At 37.0% G+C, this 24,000-nt stretch overlaps 1 protein-coding gene across 3 annotated transcripts in view; it reads left to right on the plus strand.

Annotated features, from left to right (window-relative positions):
- U2af50 (U2 small nuclear riboprotein auxiliary factor 50) overlaps window positions 1-24,000 on the plus strand; it is an 85,740-nt gene that overhangs the window by 17,005 nt on the left and 44,735 nt on the right. For all 3 annotated transcript variants that reach the window (XM_081731566.1, XM_081731567.1, XM_081731568.1), the window contains exons 3-5: window positions 9,010-9,152; window positions 9,656-9,783; window positions 23,625-23,741. In XM_081731566.1, coding sequence (XP_081587692.1) covers window positions 9,010-9,152; window positions 9,656-9,783; window positions 23,625-23,741 — 388 coding nt within the window. The remainder of the gene's footprint in view (window positions 1-9,009; window positions 9,153-9,655; window positions 9,784-23,624; window positions 23,742-24,000) is intronic.

The raw sequence follows: 24,000 nt of genomic DNA on the forward strand, positions 1-24,000 counted from the left end.
AATTTACATCTTTTACTTGATACGAAATTTATAAACATCTGTGAATGTGTATAAGCTGAAGTAGTTTTGCAAAAATTTATTTCGACGAGTACAACAGTGAAAAGTAGGACATCGAGTTGTATAGCTTGTCGTATGCCAGACCTTGTAAGAGTTCTATACTAATTTTCTGGTTTATAAAGCAGAATATGTATGTTAAGTTACTGTATGTGTGAAAAAGTCGAAACAAGCTGACTTATTCCTAAAGCTCCAAAAGCTTGCGTTACTCAAATGTGAAATGACAGTATGTCAGATTATTAGATATTTCAAATCTACATGTGAAACGAAATTATACAATACCACTCTTGTTATGTAGAGTTGCAAACTGAGGACTCAACAGTATCATAAACATCCAACAGGGTTCCCACAGACTTGGAAAATCAGGTAATGTTAGGGACTTGATTTTTGTCAAAGAAAATCAGGGAAATTCTTAGAAATTTCTTTAATATCTGGGAAATCAAGTAGTCGTTCTCGATATTGATGGCAGCTTCGAAGTAATAGGGTTATTTGGGATTTAGAAATCATGCAATGCAACAGTATAGAATAATGTACAGATACATTAAGTTATATCATATCAGTTGAGCCACAGGATCTTGAATCCCTTAATGTGCGCAGACAGAGTGTAGCGTCTCTGACCTTCTGAACTAAGATAGATACGTCATTTTAACAGAAAAAAAAAAAAAAAGATGAGGTTCTCAATTCGATCTGTTTATAAGTGAAGTTAGCTTCGTTATAAGTGAAGAAGAAAAAAAGTGTTGGAAGTAGGTGGTTTTCAATCTTAAAATGGTGAAAATTTTCCAATCGCAGCAGTTGTTTGGACTCCACACCGGTAATGTGCCCTGTGTTAAATGATTTTAGAGACACGATTTTGTAGACTAATAAGAATTCCTAATTTCGTTACAAAAATATGCGTAAAGCGGGATAAAATCGGTGAATAAAAATTCTATGTAAGAACACTATTTTCCCTGGCAATTACAGTTAGTTACCTTTTATTTCACCGTGATTTCCACTCATCAATCATGACGACATGAGCTCATGCATGACTATATTAAACAGTATTTGAGCTTTTAAAAAATAACACTAAGCATCCTCATTGAATAAAAGTATCATTAAAAAGAAAAAAAGAGAGATAACATTAATAGAAAATAATAACTTCAATGTTCACAGTTTACTTATGCAAATAACACTTGTCGGTAAGTATGTCATTGTAAGAAGAGAGAACCCTCTCCACATCAGCATTCAAAACTGACACGTGCATTAGTTGAAGACACTTTCCAGCGATTTCTGAATGCTCATCTAACATACCCCGCATCCGGGACCGGATTAACCCATCTGGAGGCCCAGGGCTAGAAAAAATATGTGGCTCCTGCTGTCTTCGCCTAATACTTTTCTGTGAAAGTACAGTAGGAAGGTTAAGGGAATATGTTTCATATTTTTTGTTATATTTTATTTTATGATGATGATTGTATCTTTATGATTCTTTTAGATAGCCAGTTGAGATTTTGATCCGAGTCGAGGCCACTGTCCACCTGGAGGCCCAGGGCTACAGCCTTCCTAAGACCCCTCCTTAATCCGGCCCTGCCCGCTACACTCCTTCCACACTATCCACTTCACCAGTAGACACTCTTTCCACTTCACTTTGGAGCTCATTTTGTAACTGCATGTAAAATTTAAAAAAATTGTGGTGGTCTTTTTTCTCAAAAATGGAAATTTTCATCACACTGCTGGTAATTGCCAAATAATGGTAATGAGTAAACCGTAAAAGCGTCGAAAAACTCTCAACTTTTGCGTAAATTTTGTGGAATATCAAGATTTGTTGCAAATTTTGCTAATTCTACAGAATTTCACGTTTAACCGCGAGCATTAGATGGCCTAACGGTAAAAAATACGAGGGTGGTTCAATAATTATTGTCCCTGACCTATAATCAGTATTATTTTCCCAAAAAGTCTCCTTTCATAGTAATGCACTTATTCCACCTATGCTATAAAGCCACTATGCCAGCTTCAAAGAAAGTCTCTGGCTGAGCCGTGAGACATTCCTCCACAGCTTCAATAACAGCTGTATTTGAGTGAAACTTCTTCCCCTTGAGGTACTCCTTCAACTTCGGGAACAAATGAGTCACTAGAGGCGAGGTCGGGTGAGTACAATGTTCCAACACACCAAAACCAGCAGCATGGATTGTGGCACCAGTAAGATGGCTTTTGTGGGCCGGAGCATTATCTTGATGGAACAGCACTGTTCGCTGCAGCATCCCGCGCCGTTTGTCCTTGATTGGTTCGCGTAACTTAGGGATTAGGGCTGCATAATAGGCCCCCGTGATAGTGTGTCCAACCTCCAGGTTGTCAATAAGGAGCACACCCTTCGCATCCCAAAAAATTGTGGCCATAACCTTGCGTGCTGATGCTTGCAGCTTGAACTTGCATGGTGGAGGCGAACTGCTGTGCCGCCACTCAATGCTCTGTCGTTTGGACTCGGGTTCATAGTGGTGGAGCCACGTTTCATCCACTGTCACAAATCTATCACAGAACTGTTTCAGGTCTGCCCCCATAACCTCCAAACAAGCCCTTGAACATCGAACTCTGTCTTTCTGATTTTCACGAGATTACGTTTTGGGTACCCATCGCGCTGACACCTTTCTGAAGCCTAAGTGTTCATGCATAATGGTTTCCACTGATCTTACAGAGAAGTGCATGATGTCTGCTAACTGTTGCACCATGATTCGTTTGTCTGCTATAATCGTATCATGCACAGCATCAGTGTTTTCTGGGGTGCATGCTGTTGTTGGAGGACCAGCATCAGGGGCCTGTTAACACCTTTCCTTGCCGCAACGGAAGTCACGGCACCAGTTCTTTACCACCTGGTAGGAAGGAGCCCCATCACCCAACACACTGATCATGTCCTCATGAATCTCATTTTTGCTTAACCCCTTTTTCTGGAGGTACTTGATGACAGCTCGTTGTTCGGATTGCTCCATTTTTCAAGCTAGGTGCCACCTCTCACACCTTAAACGACAAAAAAGAATAATAATATAGCAGCTATGGTTCTGAAATTTAGCATATAGGCATCTAAGACATTAGGCTACAATATCCCCCGTCAGCCATCCCAGCTCAAGTATTTTAAATATGCCGGGGACAATAATTATTGAACCTTCCTCGTATGTATATTTTAGGTACACGCTATTTTCGTACAAAACTGATAAATATCGCGTTTTCGCGCGTCATCAAAAAATCGTGTCTCTAATGATAATGCAACGTTTCCAGTACAGCAGACTGTTTGAACGAAACGTAAGGGCACGCAAGAATGAAACGATATATGTGCGTATTGTTTTGTGAGGAACCTAAAACACTTCGAATCAGTTCCCAACAATGCTGTGTTGTTAGTATGATGAAGATCCAAGGGAGCAACCTGCTGAACTGGAAACGTTGCCTTTTCATTTAACATTGAGCACCTTACCAGTGGGGAGCCCAAACGAATGGTGTGATTGGAAAAAATCCACCATTTTAGATTGAAAATTATCAATTTCCAACAATTTTCGTCTTTTTTTATCAAAAGATTCAATATATTTTAGGCATAAATTTTCTTGTAGGCCTTATATATGGAGAGCTACATATTGTGTAGCGAAACGCAAACTATCACTTAACTTAGTATGATGTGTTTATTCCGTAAAAAAATACGAAAACTCGATTTAGCCGTTCAAAAAATTTTGTGGTCCCTGATCCAAAAACTAATTATTGGCCAAGATCGCAATCTTTTGATCCATTTTTTGGATTCCTAAAATTCTTGTTCGTATCTTTACTCACAGTGGAGTTGACCTATTGCTCCGGACTTCTGATACACCTGGTGTGTGTGTATATATATATGCACCGCAGATAAAATAAATTATCTTTTGAAACTGTTCGGTAATATAAGATTAAGACACATTCTGAGGTAAATTCAATAACAATTTAAAAATAGATCTTTACTACGTCGTAGAGGCTTCTTGCTTTGTAAAATATGAATTTCCCATTTACGTGCATGAGTTCAATATGGGTGATGTAGAGGGGGAAAAAAGTCGATGGGAACAGTGTCTCCAAATATTGACTGCCAGATACCAGCAAAATACCAATGATAGACTTGAGTCTTAAGAACCTTGTGACTGAATGAGGTGAAATTTGGGAGGTTCTTAGCTTGGAGACATTCATTACGAAAGTAATAATAAAAAATAAAGCTAAGAGGAAGTACGCAACTGACACAAGCTATTAAGTACGGAAATAACTTGCTTGCTTTAATACGTCGTTCTCTTTAATTTATTATGGAGATATTTTGAGGACACTACGATCTTTTTATACGGGTAAGTCTTTGTGCTTATAGTATTCACATTCTTATTTTGCATGCTCGTCTGCTCACGTAAATTGGACTGTTCTACTAAGTACGTTAAGTTATTCCACTAAATACTTGATACTGTAAATTGAATAATTATTCACATTCCTTTTATTTTCATGTTGATCTCACTTAAATTGCAAATTTTCATTATTATGGTAAGTGTGTTGAATTCTTACACTAAGTATTAAATATATGTACGTTACTATGTACGTTTGTTTTTCTGCTGTAACTACCAGAGATTTCAAGTTCTGCACATCAGATGTCAGAGTCGCCTTGTCATACGTAAAGGAGTTAATTTTAATTTGGAAAAGTATATCTTCGAAATTTCGGTATAGAATATTAAAGCTATCTAAAGATAGCTGTAATATGTCGTTGTACATTGTTATTTCTTATTGCAAATTCTACTTTATATATAGAAAGTAAAATTTGCATATTTAAATTTTTATTTCGGTTCTTGTAAACATTTTGTTTGTTGATGCAATTGTAAGGATTATACTATCCTATTGCCTTTATCTAAATTAAGTTCTTAATTGTTTATTTTACAGTTCATAAACTTTTCTTTCCGCAAGCTATGCAGTTTTATGTAGAACCTTCATATCTTTAATTCCGTGTTGTGAGGTATTTAAAGATAAGGGCATGAAATTTCAGGGCTGAATCTAGACAGATCAAAGTTTGGTCGCCATTTTTTCGAAGGCAATTCAACTAAAAGCCAAAAAATCCATATTGCCAAACTAAAATGTCCGATCCCCAATTGTGATCAGAAATTTCTCGTTTGATTTAGATGTTTTGATTATCCAGATACGACTGCGGTTCCTTTTGCGTCTCTCGACAGCCCCTGTCTTATGGCATCTTTTTGTAAGTTAATGTATAATTTATCGCATTTGTGACTGGGTTAGTATACATTTGGTATTTGCATTTGGGGACATTTTGTTTCAGGAATAGGAATCTCTTCATTCAATATGGATGATGATGCAGATTCAAAAGAATGGAGGAGTTTCTTTTCAGCTCCGAAAATAACTTCAATAGTTTGTCATAATATTACTAAATTTTTGTCTGTGCCATTATGAAACTGTTATCATTTGCTGTTGATGACTTACAGAACCAGAGCGGGAACAATGGCACTTATTTTTTATCCACCGAAAGTAATATGGTGAAACTCGGAGTAATTGTGTGAAACTCCCAGCCAGTTCACAGAATACGAATCTTTCCTACGTGATTCATTTGCATGAACTCAGTATAGGCGATGTAGGGGTGAGTGGAAAAAAGAGAGTAGTACGTCGACTACAGTGAAACTCGGACACATCAGTGATGAACGCATCGCTAAGAACATGTCTTCATATTGATGAAACTATTATTTTCAAGTGCAAGAACACGATTTTTCCAGCTGTAAACTCTGGTTAAAGCCATTCAGGGGCGAATTCGGAAGAAATTGTTTTCCAAAGTAGATTCCAGCGAATTTACTGTAAAATGGGAGGGGATGTGTGTATGTGCGACAAAAGTATTTTGCTTCGGTTTGATAGAGCATAGGAAAAGGCTTTTTGTGGCTACTGGGAAAATACATTTCGAGCGAAGGAAAATGCTAATTAAAATACATTTCACTGTACGCGAAGGCGATACAAACGTAAAGACGGATTTTGAAATAATTGAGGAGAAACTAAAGATTTAAGGACCAGGTGATATATATATATATATATATAGGTAGCTAGATAGAGAGCTAGAGAAAGAGAGAGCGCTTTGAAGTACGGGAAAGCTGTTTAGATCAGTTTAGAATTTGGCAAACGTTGTTTAAGGGCGAATACGGGAAAGTTAATTCCAGATGAACTACCATTCCATAGAATCAAATACATCTGTTGTTTTTCAGGTGGGGGAAAAAACAGTGTTGAGAAGTCATTTAGTAGAGATTTTGTGAAGGACTTACGGAATTTGAATGTCAACGAGAAACTAAAACTCATTGTTTATAAATACTTCATTCAAGAAAATACGCGCCTCGTATACGGACCTGAGCAATAGCGTGAATCTCTTTTTAAGCAGAGCTTTGCAGTCGAATATTTTTAGTTTCACTCCCTTTCGTGCGAAGAGTTGCCACTTTTGCTAATATATTTATATAATTATTTATTGACGCCAAGAAAAATTTACAGGATCAGAGTAAAAAAAAAGAATTAACAAGTGTTTTGCTAGTTTTCTCAAAGCATCTCTAATTTTCTTAAGTTTCTTTAGGTCAAAACGCTACACTGTGATTTATATATCAAGATAACGTTATTGTAATAAATACTTACGAATATTTTCCATTTTTCTATTCTAATTGTTGAATTCCGTGCTTCTCTGATGTACAACGTGCGTTTATTTATTAGGATTACTCAAGTTGGCCTTTTAAGATTGTAATGTTGGTACGTCCGTTACTCCACACTGTCAACTCTATTGGCTATATGGCCATGGACAGTGGAGATCCGGCGTTAATTCTCGGTGGGAACTTATATGGTTCGGCTCCTACGTAAAGATGTAAGCCCATGTCTCATATAGCTTTGCCGCTTAAAGGGACGCTGAATCAAATCAAACCAAAAAATCCACAACATAACTCTTGAACGAAAGCGAGAGCGGTTATCTCGGCCGTGTTTGTTAATGGATTCAATCCATCAGCATCTTGACGGGTAACTGTGACTGTGTACATCCATTTTCTACTATTGAAAGAAATATAATTGTGGAATGCTAAAAGTTACACATCGCGCTGTTAGATGGGAGCAAATTTCTAGCGGTTAACATCGACCAGCTAAAATGGTAACTTTGTATGATCCTAACAGGATTTACTGAAGTTTAGCGTCTCTTCCAACACCAGGGCTAAAAGAGACGTCGACCTACAGTTTAACGTGGAATCTGAAATCGCCTTAGTATGCTCACACCGGAACCAGATGCATCAAAGGCGCGCTAGCACTAGTCTAGCTGGTAGGGTTGTCCAGAGTTAATGGTTAAATCAGTTTTTTAAGCTTATTCCACACCGTATCACCCTGCAACAACCACAATACACTTTAAAACTTCCGTGACTGGACACCAAACTGTTCAGAAACAACAAAACAGTCAAGCTGTTTTCGTTTGTTAATATATTGAAACCAACCTGTTGCTCACCATCGATTCCATTGAAAACTGGCCAGCGTTTAGAAAATGTGTGTATTTGGAAGCAATAACTATTGTAACCATAACACAAGTATTCCTGATGCAATACCTACTTCTTATATGTGTATCAGTTCGTATCTAATATATTTCAGAGCTCCCTCGTGGCTATATAATTAGCGTATGTAACTTCGGCGCGGTGGAACCAGTTTCGATTCCGGGTAAGAGCTTCATGAATTTCTGATCCCACTTCATGAGATGCAAAAGTGATATTAAGCACCGAACCGACGAACCAAATGACATAGTAAAAATTATTTCTGCAACATTATATGCAATATCTTTTTCGGTTTGTCATTCGCATCCACATGCTAATTGCCTACATATTGTCCCTAAGTTTGTTTTTCGCTTGCTCACAAAAGAAAAAAAAAGTCTCAGTTTGAACTATTTGGGCTCTTAGGGGTGGGCTGTCGTTCCCCACCCTTCTTATTCACCTGATCTTAGCCCCGTGTAACTTTTTTTTCTGTTCCCGAGAAAGAAAAAAATTAAGAGGGGAGCATTTTGATGATGTGGAGGCTATAAAAAGAGCTTCATGGAGGGCACTTGGACGATATCACAGTTGAAGAGTTCCGGAGGTGCTGTAAACAGTGGGAAAGAAGACTGGAGAAGTGCATCGCATCTATTGGAGAGTACTGTGAAGGACACTAAGAAAGTTTTGTGTATATATATAATTTTTAGATCTAGTCCGATTTCTTCTGGGATCCCCTCGTATATATAAAATTTTAATTTTGCCACATACGCACACACCTCTTCATCGTCGTTCCCCGCCTCAAAATAAATATAAGTAAACTTTCTAATGTTGAAGGACTAACCGTGTGACAGAAACACCCGAAATTTGTTAAGACCATCTTTGAGTGATGTTTAGTTTGAACTTGGGACCTCCTTCGTCTTTTATCTCCACTTGATTTTCGCGTCAACATAAAGATAGATAAATTCCCAAGTTTAGCCCTACACCAAGAATAGCCCATATGTATAATTTTTACAGTCTAGGCCCCTGTGTACTTGAAATATTCTTTTGTTTTGGTGTACAGAATCGTTTACATGTAAAACTGCGTATATTATTTCAAATATAAACATAATCATAAATTATTTTGTTCTTTATTTCAAAAGTTATTTTTTTTTCATTCCTCCTGTATATTCAGAATTTCACGATGGTCTTAGAATAGTCTTAATATAATATTATCATAATATGTCGAAGTGTCTAATTTGCGTCAAAATAATCCAAAATCTCGTTAAAAAGGAACGCAGTGTGACACAGCGTGCTTGTATTGATACAAATCTCATAAACATAGTTAAAAAAAAAAAAAAAAAAAAGACCCACCTTGACTCGACATTACTAATGCTACAGAACTTTACCCGGCTACTTAAAGGTTCACAGCAAATCGGTTAAATTTTTGTGTACTTTGTAGAAATACTTTCTCATTTAAGTTTATATACTTGTGTTACAGGTCCAGAGGAGGAGGAGGAGGAGGAGGTGGTGGTGGAGTTGGTAAAGAAAGAAGATCTCGACGCCGGAAGCCTTCACTATACTGGGATGTTCCACCACCAGGATTTGAACACATTACCCCATTACAGTACAAAGCTATGCAAGGTATATCAATATAGTTTCATTTTAACCTAAGAAATTTGTTTAAATGCCTATTTTTCTTCAACTCCATTAAATTCAGACAAATTGGCAAGTTTTGTGTTATAGCCAGAGCATTTATATACTTCATCCACATAATATCGTATAATTTAATTGTAATTTTTCTCCCTTTAGAAATCGATGTCGTGCGAGTGACGAAAGATGAGCGATGTTCTTTACCTAGGAGATACGAAGTTCCACTTTCTGAATATGCGAGCTTATTCCTTGGTAAAACGATAATATTCCGATGACCAGGCTGCCATCATATTTATATCGATGTAGAAATTACTTAAGTGAATATGGTAATAAATGAATGTTGATGGCGTCCTATTTAGTGTGTCAAACGCATTGTCTTCAGTACTTAAGTTGTAATTTTTGAACATACTGTAACTGGAACAATTTATTAGAAACCATCCTTTGATCACAAATGTTGGATTATAGATCATATTCGATATTTTTTTGTTTTTCAGCTGCGGGCCAGATTCCAGCTAATATTGTTGCAGACACTCCACAGGCAGCTGTACCTGTTGTGGGTTCGACCATTACCCGTCAAGCTCGTCGGCTTTACGTTGGAAACATTCCATTTGGAGTTACAGAGGTTAGTTTATGAACTTGATAAAATTCAATTTGAGAATAAGCCCATGCAGATAATGATAATAATAATGAAATGGATGTTCATTATCTTTCCAAGTAAGTAATACTTCATGGTAGCTCTTGTGCTATCCAGACAATTGAAGATTCATAAATCAGGAAAAGTCAATTTCTAATCCAGTAAGAGAGCAGCCCAATTTCTGAATAGTTTGCGAAAGAGGGTCGTCACTTTCTGAAGCTTGTATTTACGAAAACTCGAATATAAGCTCGATATAAGGTAAGGTAAAAGGGCCACTCTGGACACTGTATATTCATATAACTCGGAAAATTTTTATTACAATTTCATAATAGGCGTCATTAGTGCTTTCGATTGGTGTACAAACCATCTTCCACTTCGATATATAATCTCCCTCTCTTCCTTTGTAAGACAAGATAATGAGAGAGGTTGTAAGACAAGATAATGTTACTTTTCCGGCACTGCTACCTGGCAAGTCGTATCAACGAAAGATCCGTGAAGTGAAAAGCATACAATACGTGTTACCTGAATGTCAGTGTTTTAGGAAATAGTTGAAGTATTCTTCTAATAATTTACATTCCAACACAAAATTTCCACATGCCTTTAATAAACATTCTATATTACGATTGCATGTATAACAAAGGCAGCATCATAAACAGAACCTCAAAATGACCGGTATTTAACTCGGCATGTTATTTCTGGATTAAACTCTTTGTATCGAAACCTGTAGTTGTCATATATTGCTATGAGCTCACATGTCAGAATTGTGGGTCGTTAATTACTGCACGTGTGTCTATCAAATACATCAGAAGGTTGTTCGGTTTATATCGGACCGATCTTAAAGGGTACTAATCTTACGAGAATTCCCACTTCCGCCACCCCAATGGTATTCTAATAGACCTCCAGCGCTGTGATTTATCGTCTGGCTTGGAAATTCCCATTGGAGCAAACTCTGGCAAAACCATGGGCAAGGAAATTGACTCACTCCTCCCTGCAAGCTTTCCAGAAATCAGCGATGGTACGTGGATGCAGGTGTTAGAGACGTAATTTTAAACAGGCTAATGCCGCAGAGATCCATTGGACGAACATCAGGGCTCTTCACAGGAATGTTCTGGAACAAAATGACACGAATTTCGAATTCCCTTTCTTTTCCTTTAAAAATATAAATAAATAAATAAAAAGAGCTAAGTGATTTGAACCTTTTGGTTGGTGTCCACACCGTCTGTCCGAAAGATAGGTGTCGTAATAGATTCCTGGAAGTATTATTTTGCATTCAGTTTCGTGTTTTTATTTTTGCGTGTCAGTAACTTTCCCGCGTACGTGAATCCTGTAAAAACTATAAACCCATGTAGGAAACTTTCCTGGCAGTGGCAAACAAGGTTTCAGTGGCTTTTGGCATTGCTGTCACATCGATATCAGCGACCGAATATGGCTACTTGCCAGCAGTGAGATGGATGTATGATTCGTTCATTGTGATGACTGTCTGTCATTTGGAATCCACCAGGAGCTTTCATACAGTATACTGCTGTTTGTTATTCGTTCTGTAATATGGTGTGGCAACAGGTGGTTACAAATTGCTGTTCACAGTTGAGTGTGCTAGATTGAATTGCTGGCCCATCGCATCGGTGAATTTTCCCGGCACGTCAATCAGCGCATCCCGTACAACACTGCGGGTTTCACCTTTCTTGAAGCTTTCTTCGTGGCGCTTGCGATGAGGATTCGCCACGGACGTTTGGTTCATATAAAGATCACAATAGCGTACGCAGTTGTCGGTGAAATTGTGAACTAATTCTTCCGACACTTTCATAGTGCGTATGTAGGGAAAACGAGCCTGGAAAAGGACCATGACCTTTCCCTTTCCTGTAACGGTTTAATTTAGGCGCAGTCTGGATCTGTAATATTCACACGCGTTACTCATCCACTCATCAGATACCTTACTCACGACAGCAGATGCATCGTTCTAATGTCAATTCCGCAGATGGCAATTCCTAATTCGGTCCAATACAAAGCCTTCTGTACTATATTCCACATAATTTGCACGAAGATTTTTGTAATTCAATAAGACTTTCGATATTCTATTCGTGTTTTATTTGGACTAACGTTTCAAAGATTTGTGCCTAACTTTATCATCAAAGTTGTACTAATTTAGAGAACACTTGTGTTATAGTTTTTTGTTATAATTTTGTAGTGTTATTTTAATTTAAAATTTCAATGTGTAACAATGAGTTATTGTTACAATGTTTTTTTATTAGCTCTCTATTCTGTTCCTATGTATTCTCTAAATTTATACAACTCTGGTGATAAAGACAGTCAGTTGCCTTTGAAACGTTAGTTGTAGAAAGTAAAACACAGATGCTACATCAAAAGTCTTGCCTGTTGAATAGTGACGACGCCAGAAGGTGTCAAGCTTCCTCCTTGTGGCTTCTCCTGCCCTCCTCTCCCCCAGTCTCCTACAATCTTAAAACATTTTAAATATGCTAGTATTTTATACGCTAGTATCATGTCATATTGTATTATCCACGCATTTACTATGCGGCGGATTACTACTGAAGCTTTATTCTTTGAGCATCTGAGTATGCACGTATATTTCTGTTTTCTTATTTAGCGCTTTTACGGTAAATTTTAGTTATAGTTCTTTCTCTTATGAATTTTAATTTCCAACAATGAGAATAGGCAACATTCTTTTTTGGAGAATCGGCTACGTTGTAGATCCGATTCAACTAAAAACAGAGCTTTCATTAACAACAATAGTAGAGTTGGTCGATTTGTTTTCTTCGCATTGGATCAACTTCGATTAGAAACAAAATATAGGTAAAATAATTAATTATATACATGAAATAATTCGTGTATTTATCCAGATTTGAAGTTTCGATCCAGATTTTCAGTTGCACATTTTCTTTTTTCTTCTTTTTTTTATTTAAAGTTTCTGTATTATTATTATTATTATTATTATTATTATTATTATTCTCTGAAACATTATTCTTGATATTCATTATTCATAGGATAGGTTTATAACAGTTTAGTTTGTGAGTACCAAGAATTTAATTTTTGGAGGAGGTGAAAAGTGTTATACTTTCCCTTACTGCGAGTAATAATAATAAGTGTATGGGATTAAACTGATTAGCTTTCAATAAAATGTATTGTCAGAGTGCTGATCTTTACTTTGTAACTGGTATGTCCCAGTAGTACATCCTTTTGCCTGAAAGCAGGACGAGATGTCTACCATATTGTCTGCCATATTGAGCAGATAATATGCGAGGAGCTGCTAAAAAGTTTCCAAAAGTAGTGTATTAAGAGTGTATTAAGTATTCTGCCTTTCGGCAGGTATTGGGACTAATGAGGATTTATTATTATTATTAAACTTAGATTTGGGACTGGAAATGTTCACGTTTCTCGATCTTCAGTTTTCTCTTTTAACTCCCATATTTTCTTCTATTTTTCAAATCATCGATCAGTTGTGTTCTTCCTATTCCTCGCTTTCCTTCTATAGTGGTATGAAGAAGACAATTTCTTCGTAAGAGTGTTCACTCCAATTGATCTTCCTAGAAAATGGTGCATGTGGAATAAAAAAAAAAAAAAAAAAAAAAATTATTTTACATTCCTTGCAAAGTGCTTCAATTTTTGAAGACCATTTAGAAAATCTGGGGACTGTTCCTCGCACCAGTGTTCTTAGCACTACCCTTATCAGATCCAAAATGACGTCCTTTTAAGTGTTATTTGAGCTTGGGGAATAAGAATACTGAGACAAAACTAAATCTGGGGAATAAGGAAGATGATCTAGACATTGAAACCCTAGATCATGCAATGTCAGTTGTGTTTTCAATGTTTGATATACAGATGCATTCTCCTAAAGAAATAGAATTCTTTATTTTCTTCAGTTATTCGTGGCATTGCACTTTCAATTTGCCTTTGTTTTGTGAGTAATACAGAGATTCTTCATGTGATGTCTGACCTTGGGACAGGTAGTCTTGAGTATAACTCCGTCCTTATCCTAGAGCAGTGTTGCAAACACTTTTCCAACCGACTTCTGTCTCGAAGTGCTTGGGGCGAGGGGAAAATGAGAGCTGCCACTCCATTGACTGTTGCTTCGTTTCAGGATTTAGTGGTACAACCAGGTTTCGTCCATGGTTATTATTCGCGACAGAAATTGATCGGCATTGCGATAAAAATAGAAGAAGACGTCCCTTGATGCCGTCACTCTTTCATTCTTTTGATCTGACAGTTTTGAGGGAACCCATTATGCTTAGAGCTCGCGCATATGAATTATATTATCGATGTATTCCAGAGAAATGCTCCCAATCTCTGCCACACGTTTTGCTGAAATTCTGCAAATTTCAAGAATACGAGGGCCACTATTTATATTATTAAGCCTTGGCAATACTAATTGTAGTTAGGCGCTACTTTTTGTTTGCATAGAAACGTTTGACATTGTTGACCATAACGTACTTCAAATGTTTTGTCAATAGCTTTATTTGTGTTGTTTACGTTGACTTGAAGATTGCGTGACAACAGAAAAATGGAATTAACGCGTGAAAATTTTCGTAACGAATTTCGACGTGGATTATCAAGACAAGAGTACATTGATCAACTTTTTTCCACATTTGGCGATGAAGCCCCATCCTTTGCCACTGGGAAACGCTGGTATAACGGTTTTACTCGTGGATGAAATTCGCAAAGGTCATCCAAAATCAGTTGTTATTCAAGAAACTATTGATGCTGTGCAAAGCCTAATACTGCAGGATCATCATGTGACATACTGTGAGATCGAGGCAAGCATTAGTTCGACCAGCATATATAAAAATATTACATGATCATTTAGCTGTGAGAAAGGTTTGTTCTCGTTGGATCCCACATAATTTGACAAAAACTCAAAAAAGAAGCTCACGTCGATTGATGCACACAAATGCTCAATGAATACAATGACGGTGCTTCAAAAGACGTATATAAGATTGTAACAAGTGACGAATCATGGATATATGCATATGAGCCGGTATGTAAACAGCAGTCGACTGTATGAGTGTTTCAAGATAAACTAAATTCAACCAAAGTTTGCGCTCTAAGCACATCAAAACAAATGGTCGCCCCCCCTTTTTTTTCCCGGGGAAAACTGGTCATGTGCCTTTAGAGGAACGTAGAACGGTCAACTCTGAATGGTACACAACAATTTGTTTGCCGGAGGTCTTTGGTCGAATACGGAAAACAGACAAGCGCCGTCGGATCATTCTTCATCAAGACAATGCGAGCTCTCACACATCTCGACTAAACCGACTATTTGAACACTCAAAAAATCGAATTGATGGGTCATCCGCCGTACAGTCCTGATTTGGCACCCAATCAATGACTTTCTCTTGTTCCCGAATGTGAAGAATAAATTGCGTTGACAACGATTTTCGTTGGCGAAAGAAGCCGTTGATGCGTTCAAAATCCATATTATGAAGGTGTCTCAAGAAGATTGAAAAAAATGCTTTGACAAATTGTTCGAACGAATGCAAAAGTGTATTGATCATAAGGTAGAATATTTCTAAAAACAATAAATCAATTTTCAGTGACAAATTATTGTTTTTTCATTGTTATCCTCAAAATATGAATAGTGCCCCTCGTAATGTCATGAATTTCATCCACGATTGCTGGGACAGTCATTGCTTCTGGTCATCCTGGATTTAAAGTATTATCTGTTGAGAAACCACAACGTTAAAACTGTGTTACTTATTCACCACTGCATATGACGGAGGAGAGTCCCGTACTGTTTCACTGATTTCCTCATGAATTTATTGCGGTGATTTTCCTTGGTGGAACAAAAATTTGATGACAGCTGTGATCTCGACATTTGTGCATTTCGCTGGTTGGGCACACATGATCACTTCAGAGACCTGAAAAACATAATAAGAATTTTGTTAATAATATAAAAATCTGTATTTGTACATACAAAGATATTTTTTTCAAAATTGTACGATTTCATCACTCTATCTGCACTCCTTATTGACTTATATGACTTAAGTAAATGTCATCTTCTCTTCACACGCCAATTTAAAGTCTTGTATAGAAGAAAATAAATATTTTCCCCTTTATAATGTTTTCAAAACTAGAAACAAATTGACGTTTGGAGAAGGACGTGCTACGCTGTTCCCATTTCGTGCGCATCCCGGTGAGTCATGAGTTGGAACTGTCCTGTGAGTCTTAACAAAAAGGAAGTATCTCTAAATATCAGTTTGGATGGATGAAAGGGTATATTTGTCGTCCCAGTTCGTTCATGTTACGAAGGACGGGAGGTTTTGTGTGTGTGTGTGTGCGCGCGCGCGTGCGTGCGTGCGTGCGTGCGTGCTTTTTTAAAATCACTTCCATGCATAAAGAAACGATAGACTAAAATAGATTTTCCTTCTGAAAACACGTGTTTACTAGCGGCAACATTGCAATGTTAAGGTCTGTTGCCAAGGAAACCCTCCACCCACTATTACTAAAATGACGTTTATGATTCGACCCTCGCTGAGTGACCGCAATAACTATGTGACGTAGATTCCCTTCTTCAAAACAAATCTGTACGTGTTTTTGAGCTGTCAATTTGTTTCTAGTTTTGGAAGCACTTTAAATAACAATAAGAAATGAGTAATATTTCTAGTTCAATTATTCAGTTTAAAATCCGTAAGAACTATTATAAAATTTGGTATAGATTAAAAGAATCCTTTTGGAGATTTGGATGGCATGACATATTTGGACTGGTATTAAGAGGAGAACGTTTTTATCCATTTTCGGAATATTCTCACAAGGCAACGAAATGTAATTAGGAAAAACGCTTTTATGAGCAAACATGTTAAAACATATAGTTACTTATGATGAAGTTGTGTTCATCCTTTCATTGTAAAAAAGTTATTACTATTAAATACAGTAGAGTCCCGATTATCCGAGTTAATGTGGACCGGATCTAACTCGGATAAGCAAAAACTCGGTTAACACGAATGAATTCATAGATAATTTTGTACAGTATTTATTATTGATTATTTCTCATAATTAGATTATTTACTATTATTGTATTTCTTATTGGACATACAGTACTTTACATACGGAATTAGCCATAATATAGTAACGTTTGATATTGACACATAAGCAAAACACAACACGAATAAAGTGTGTTTAGCATACACATATCATTTATTTTTTTAAAAGTATTTCGTAATTTTCTGTTTCATTAAGGCGCCGCTATATTACACAGGCATTGCAACACTGTGCAGTGTCAGCTGGTGCCCTGTCGCCTTGCTGTTCGACATAGAGCAGTGCCTTCTCGATTGCGCTCAAACCATCCGTGTGACTGATTCTTTCAGTATTTACTATTTCATTATCATCTTCATCATTCTAAATGTTCTGTTATTAAATTTACAATGGCCTCATCAAACAGTTCATACTGTTCATCATTTCGTATCTAATCACTCTCATCTTTATTTGTTACTGCCTTAGTAACCTGTAGGTCTACTACTTCCACATTATTTGAAGATTCTTGAGTTTGTCCATACTTGTGCTATCCTTACTTGGCGAAATATCTTTCCAGCTTTTCAGGATGGTAGATTCTTTCACATCGTCCCAATATCTGCTAGCCAGTAAATGCCATCTTTTAGATTAACTAACCTCTTTTAGACTTTCGACAATTGTTTTGTTATTTTATAGATCTTCCAATAAGTGTTTCAAAAGTCTGCGTCGATAGTTTCGTTGTAGGTTTTCTAAAACCCCTAGATCCATGAATTGAATTGAATTGAATTGGATCCATAAATTAAATTGTTTGAGGGTAAAAAACAGACCAGATTTCTCCACTTACCAGCTGAATTCATCGGGGCAACATCGAGCATTGTCCAAGATTAAGATCGCCTTGTGGGTTAGATTTTAAAAATTGTTGATACCATCTACTCACTTTTTTAGTGTCTGTACCTGACAGGAAGATTTTCCACATTCACATTTTCAAAGTTTTTTCTTTTTTTCCCTATCAGTAAAAGCATAAGTTTATCATCACCAGATTGGTTTCCACATGCCAACACCGTCACCTTTTCTTTACTGCGTTTATACTCAGAATCCGATTGTTCTTGTTTCGATGCTAGTGTCTTTCTGGGCAGCATTTTAAAATTCAGTCCTGTTTCGTCACAATTATAAATTTGCTTAGGACACAGTTCATTTTCCTGAATTATATTATCCAATTTGTTAACAAAAGAACTCACTCCACTTGTGTCAGTTGACAAAATCTCTCCTGCAATGTTCAGTTGTCGAACACCGTACCGCTTTTTTCCAACGATCAAGCCAACCTGTGCTTGTTGTAAATTTCTCTTCTCCGTCTTTGAAGCACTTAAAAAAGTCTCAAAGCCGTAGCTTGCAAAATTGGACCCAAAAGTGGACTAGCCTTCTCTCATCTTCTGAAACCATAAAAACAATGCTTCTGATTATTTAATATTCTATCTATTGGCAGATCCTAGGACTAATGAATCTTTTCTTTTTTTCTTCTTAATATTCAGTTTGGGCTTGGAAATGTTTCTTCCACTTTTTCAATTTTCAGCTTCCTCTTTTAACTCCCAGTATTTTCTTCTAATTTTCAAGTCGTCGGTCAGTTGTGTTCTTCTCCCTACTCTTCGCTTTCCCTCCATCTTTCCTTCTGTGGCAGTATGAAGAAGACAATTTCTTCGCATGATTTGTCCAATCCAATTGGCCTTTCTACGAAGGATGGTGGCTAGAAACGTCCTCTTCTCTCCTGTTCGTTTTAAAACGTCTTCGTTTGTTACTCTTTCTGTCCGTATTACCTTCTCCATCTTCCTCCAACACCACATTTCGAAGCGCTCTAAATATTTCTTCTAAAATTTCCGTGATGTCCAATTCTTTGAACCATGAAGTCCAATGCTCCATATATAGCACTTGACCAATTTTTTCCTTAGTCCAATATTAAGACTGCTGGTTAAGAATGACCTTTTCTTGTTGAATGCTTCTTTGGCTATGGGAGTTCTCTACCTGATCACTGTGGTACAATACGTGTATTTCGTCAAAATACTTCCCAGATATTTGAAAGGTCGACCTGTTCAAGTATTCTTTGTTCTACTCTGACCCGTAAGGCCGAATTTCCATGTGATATTCTCATGACTTTCGATTTTTCGATGTTGATTTCCATTCCATATAGTTTCCCAGTGTCAACTATTTTTTCAATCATCTCCTGTAGTCCTTCTTCGCGTCTAGCTAGAATAACCGTATCATCTGCATATCTGATCGTGTTAATGATTTGCCCTCCTATCTTGAAATCTCCAATTCCCGTTAATGCTTCCGTCATTTACCATTCACTGTAAATATTGAATAATTGGGGAGACATACTACATCCTTGTCTGACTCCTCTTCCAATCTCCACACTATTGGTTTCTCCCTTAATTCAAGCGCATCGTGACTCGTTGTCCCACGTACAGGTTGCGAATGAGCAGTCGGTCTCTCCAGTTGACCCCTGTTTCTTTGGGTATTTGCAAAAGTTTCGTCCACTTGACACTGTCGAAAGCTTTTTGCCAATCTATGAAGCACAAACACAACTCTTCCTTTATGTCCAGAACTCGTTCTGAGATAATTCTCATCAACCCAATGGCATATCAGCTGTCTTTTCCTTTCCGGAATCCGAACTGATCTTCCTCCAACATCTCTTGTATTTTATTTTCCAGTCGTCTATTCAGTATGCGCGCAATTATCTTTCCAGTGTGGAAAATAAGGCATGCTTCTATGATCACTACACTTCTTTGCTTCCTTTTTCTTGGGTAATGCAATCATTATAACATCAAGAAAATCCTTTGGCCATTTTCCACCCAGATAGGTCGTGTTAATAAGGGAAGTTAGTACTTTCAATGCATTGTCTCCTAATGTCTTGAACAAATTGCTGGTATGTCGTCTTCTCCAGTGGCCTTCCTCCTTCGCATGCCCTTGATGGCTTGTACTACTTCACTTTTCAATATACTGTCCTTTTCCATCATCACCATCGACCTCTTCCTTTGCTTCAAGCAATACCTTTGGGGCGGTTCTTCCGGTCATATAGATCTTTTAGGTATTCCTCCCAAACTCTTAAGAATTCTTTGATGGTCATTGACTACATGACCTTGCTGATCTTCGATTCCCAATGTGCGTATGCATTTGTTAGCTTTCCCTCCTAATTCTTGTGCTTTCTGATACATCAGAACATAACTGCCGCGCCGTTGAAGTTCCATTATTTCTTCACATATCTGTTCCATGTACTTTTCTTTGGCTTTGTCCGCCTCTCTTCTCAATTCATTATTCAGCCTTCTGTATTCCTTGATATCTGTATTTCTCGCCCTTCTGCGTTCTTCCATCTTCTTAAGCATCGCTTCTGTTACCCATGGTTTTCTTGGTGCTCTTTCTCTCTTGCCAATGTTTTTGTGGAGTGTGTCAAGTAGAATCTGTTTAACTTTTTTCCCAATTATTTTCTACATTGTCTACCATATCGCCAATCTCTCAGAATTTTTCTTCAATCTCTTCATTCACATCACTGTCCTTACTTCTTAGTCGCTCTAAGTTCCATTTTCTATTTCTCCTCCCACGTTTCTTGATTGTCTTTAACCAGGTTTGCACTTCCGCCACTAGGAGGTTGTGATCCGAATCGATATCCGCTCCCGGTAGTGTCTTTACGTCTTGTACATTGTTCCTGAAACGTTGCTTCAAAAGAATGTAATCGATTTGGTAGCGTTTCTTACCTCCTGGACTTTTCAATGTGTGCAGCTTAGTTTTTCTTTTCTTAAACCACGTGTTCGTCACCAACATATCACTTTGCCTACCGAAGTCGATAAGCATTTGGTCCCGTTCGTTTCTTCTACCTGGTCCAAATGGTCCTAGCACTTATTTGCGGCTCCTTCTCCTACTACGCTGTTAAAAGTCTCTCATTACTACGGCGTTGACCTTACCTCTTCCCTCCTGATGCAATAAGTCGCTAATCTCATCATACAGGCCATCATGGTCGCTTGTTGGCATATATACTTGTATTACCACAATATCCACTTGTTTTGCACTTAGTTGTACAAACATCAAGCGGTCACTGCAGCGTTCCACTTTGGTTACACTTCTTGCTGTTTCGTTCTTCATTGCTATCGTGACACCATTCTCGGCCTTAACGCCACCCGAATAGAATATTGTGTAATTTCCCGATACTCTCTCCTTTTCCTGGCCATCTCACTTCACTTAAGCCAGCTATGTTCATTTTACATTTGTCCATTTCCACTTCTAAATTTTCAAGTTTCCCCATACGTCGCAAAGTCCGTACGTTCCAGGTTCCTATGCGGAAATGAAAGGTATTATTATTATTATTATTTCTTCCTTTGGTGATTCTTCTCGGAGTAGTACCCACCTGGAGATCCGAACAGGGGAACTGTTTTACCTCCGGAATTTTTTACCTCAGGAAGAACCATCATTATGTTTCTTCTCCTTCGTCCCTTGTCTGTTCATAATTGCTACTTTTCATTGTCTTTCTTTTCTTCGTTGGTTTCTAATCTCCAGTAACATGTGCACAGTGAGTCACTCATTTTTCAAATTCCGTCTTATTCCTTCTCCAGTCACCAACGGTCACTTCACCGACACCTAAATCATTTGCCATCTTTTCTATAGTTTCACCACGATCTAATCGTTTAATAATAGTCAACTTATCTTCTAGCGATGAAACAACACGCTTTCTTTTTCCAGCCATTCCTACAGTCACGAGAACTCGGAAATAATATGCACCGCCGCTCACATTGTTTTGTTGTTAGACAAAATACGCGTCTTGTACTTCGGTGCGAAAACTGAAACTTAAGACGTGAAACAATTAAAGCTCGCTCGCTTAAGTGTGGCAACGTCGGTCGGGGATCATTATCTTTATGCCAGTTTCATTTTTGCTTTGTTGCTGAGACAAAAGTCTGCAGATTGCTTATCGTTGTAACCAGAGTTTTTTTATTTATCTATTTATTATTATTTTGTTTGGATTAAGCTCGGATAACACAGAACCTCGGATAATCGGGACTCACTGTGTTCTACATTACTTAATTGAGTTGAGCAAATCGAAGTTCGTATACGTTTATTATGCGTTTTATTTAGCGTACCTTAAAAACCAAATAGTTGACGATTTGCAAGTAAGCTATTTCGAATTAATCGTATTACTAGGAATATTTACCTAAAATCTGTATTTGTTTAAACTGAAATTCATAGTGCATACATGCATCAACAAAATACATGAGTATATTGCTGGTTCCACCAAGGTTTAAGATTCTAAATTATTATTAAGTATTCTGCCTTTAGGCAGCTTCTTAATTTTTAGTTTGGGCCTGGAAATGTTTCTTCCATGTTTCTCGATTTTCAGTTTCCTCTTTTAACTCCCAATATTTTATTCTATTTTTCAAGTGTTAAATAATAATTCAACTCTTACGTATTTTTTCTAATTGACGAGTAGGAGAAAATGATGTGGAGATCTGCTGTCAAGGCTACCAGTCTAGCGGTAATTTTATTTTATTTTCTTACTAATACTTTGTATTTTCAAAGTATATGAAAATAACAATTATAATTATATATACTCATTCCTCGATTTTACGGACCTCGATTTAACGAATTTCGGAAGCGACGCACAATCTACAGGAGCCGTTTCAGTCTGAAAGTCCTAATTGTAAATAAGAAATATTGAAATTATTGTCTTATAGTGTATATTTACATCGTATCCGGTATTTTACACGGTCAGGTTGAATATTGTACTTGATTAAAGTACATAGTGCTGTATTATTCAAGTTTCTTTTTTAATGTAATTGTAGATTTGCAGGAACTTACAGATAATCGGAAACATTTGACCACTCATGCTCCCTGTTTTAAACGACTTAAAAATGAGGAGGTCTATTAAAATGAGTGTATACATAGGGTGTATTTTGTTACTTCGTACTGCAAAATATCTTCAGAAACAAGCATCGAATGAAACAATGTACGAAATAAAAAGTTAATATTTTGCAGGGAGAAATTTACCTATGCTAAAATTAGCCTCCCGCTTCCCCACTTAAGGGTGAACGAGGGAACTGAAAAATTATATAGAAATCCCCGTCATTTTAATTGAAGATTCGGGTTCTAGAGGGAAAATACATACATTTTATTCAAAACTTTTTTTCGAACCCTGATAGGTGTGGTTTAATCAATTAAATCTAGGTTCACTAAGATATCTTCAATTAGGTTGGTTAGGTAGGAGTTTAGTATCTTCCTAACGACCGAGGCTATATAAAATGCAGACAGACCATTTAACACGAAATTCGAACCAATGTAATGGGTTCAAATATCAATATCCCACCAGGAATCGAACCCGGGAATCGAATATTTCATATGTAGACTTTACCCTATTTGTTAGTTGAAAATGTTATTTGAAATAAGTTTAATTTATAATTATATAATATACAAATAACAAGTAATACAAGTTGTACTGTAGTATAAGTCAGAAATCATAAAACTATCATTTTTGGTATGCAAAAATAGCTGCCCCCCAAAAAGTCGCCCCTTCCTTTGCCCCCCCTAAGAAATTAAAGTTGGCGTCGTCACTGTTGTTGAACCTTCTGTAGTCTTAAACTTATTGACTGCGAATTAATTAATGACTCATTAATTTTAATGATTCATTAATATTGTGAATGGAAACTGATCAAGAAAGGCTTTTTGAAACAATGAAGAAAGTTACCATTGTGGGAACGTGGTGACATTTAAGGTTTTTGTTAATGAAATAAATAAAATTCAAATCTTAGATTACAGTAGTGTTTGTTCAAATATGAAGCACAGTTTTTGAAATTTTGAAACATATACTGATATTTTGATCGTATTTTTTTTTCTTTGTGTAGGAAGAGATGATGGAATTCTTCAACCAACAGATGCACTTATCTGGTCTAGCACAAGCTGCTGGAAATCCAGTGTTAGCCTGTCAGATCAATCTGGACAAAAACTTTGCGTTTCTTGAGGTAAGTAATTTTTATTACCATATCATCTTATATATAAAAATGGAAGTTTGTTCGGTATACAAGTTCACATCGTTGACTTCGCATACTTCAAAGTGATTTCATCGATGAGACCGTAGGCTGTATAGAACTTTTTGATTCGTATCCCAAGGGGGTGGGGTGTTGGCTTCAGCGAAAGAGATGATTTAAAATTTAAGTAAAACATAGAGTATCTCACGAATTTCTCATGTTAAAAAGATGAAACTCGGTATGTGAATTCATT

Source organism: Thermobia domestica, chromosome 11 (assembly GCF_964235325.1).
Source record: "Thermobia domestica chromosome 11, izTheDome1.hap1.1, whole genome shotgun sequence".
Classification (NCBI taxonomy): Eukaryota; Metazoa; Arthropoda; class Insecta; order Zygentoma; family Lepismatidae; genus Thermobia; species Thermobia domestica.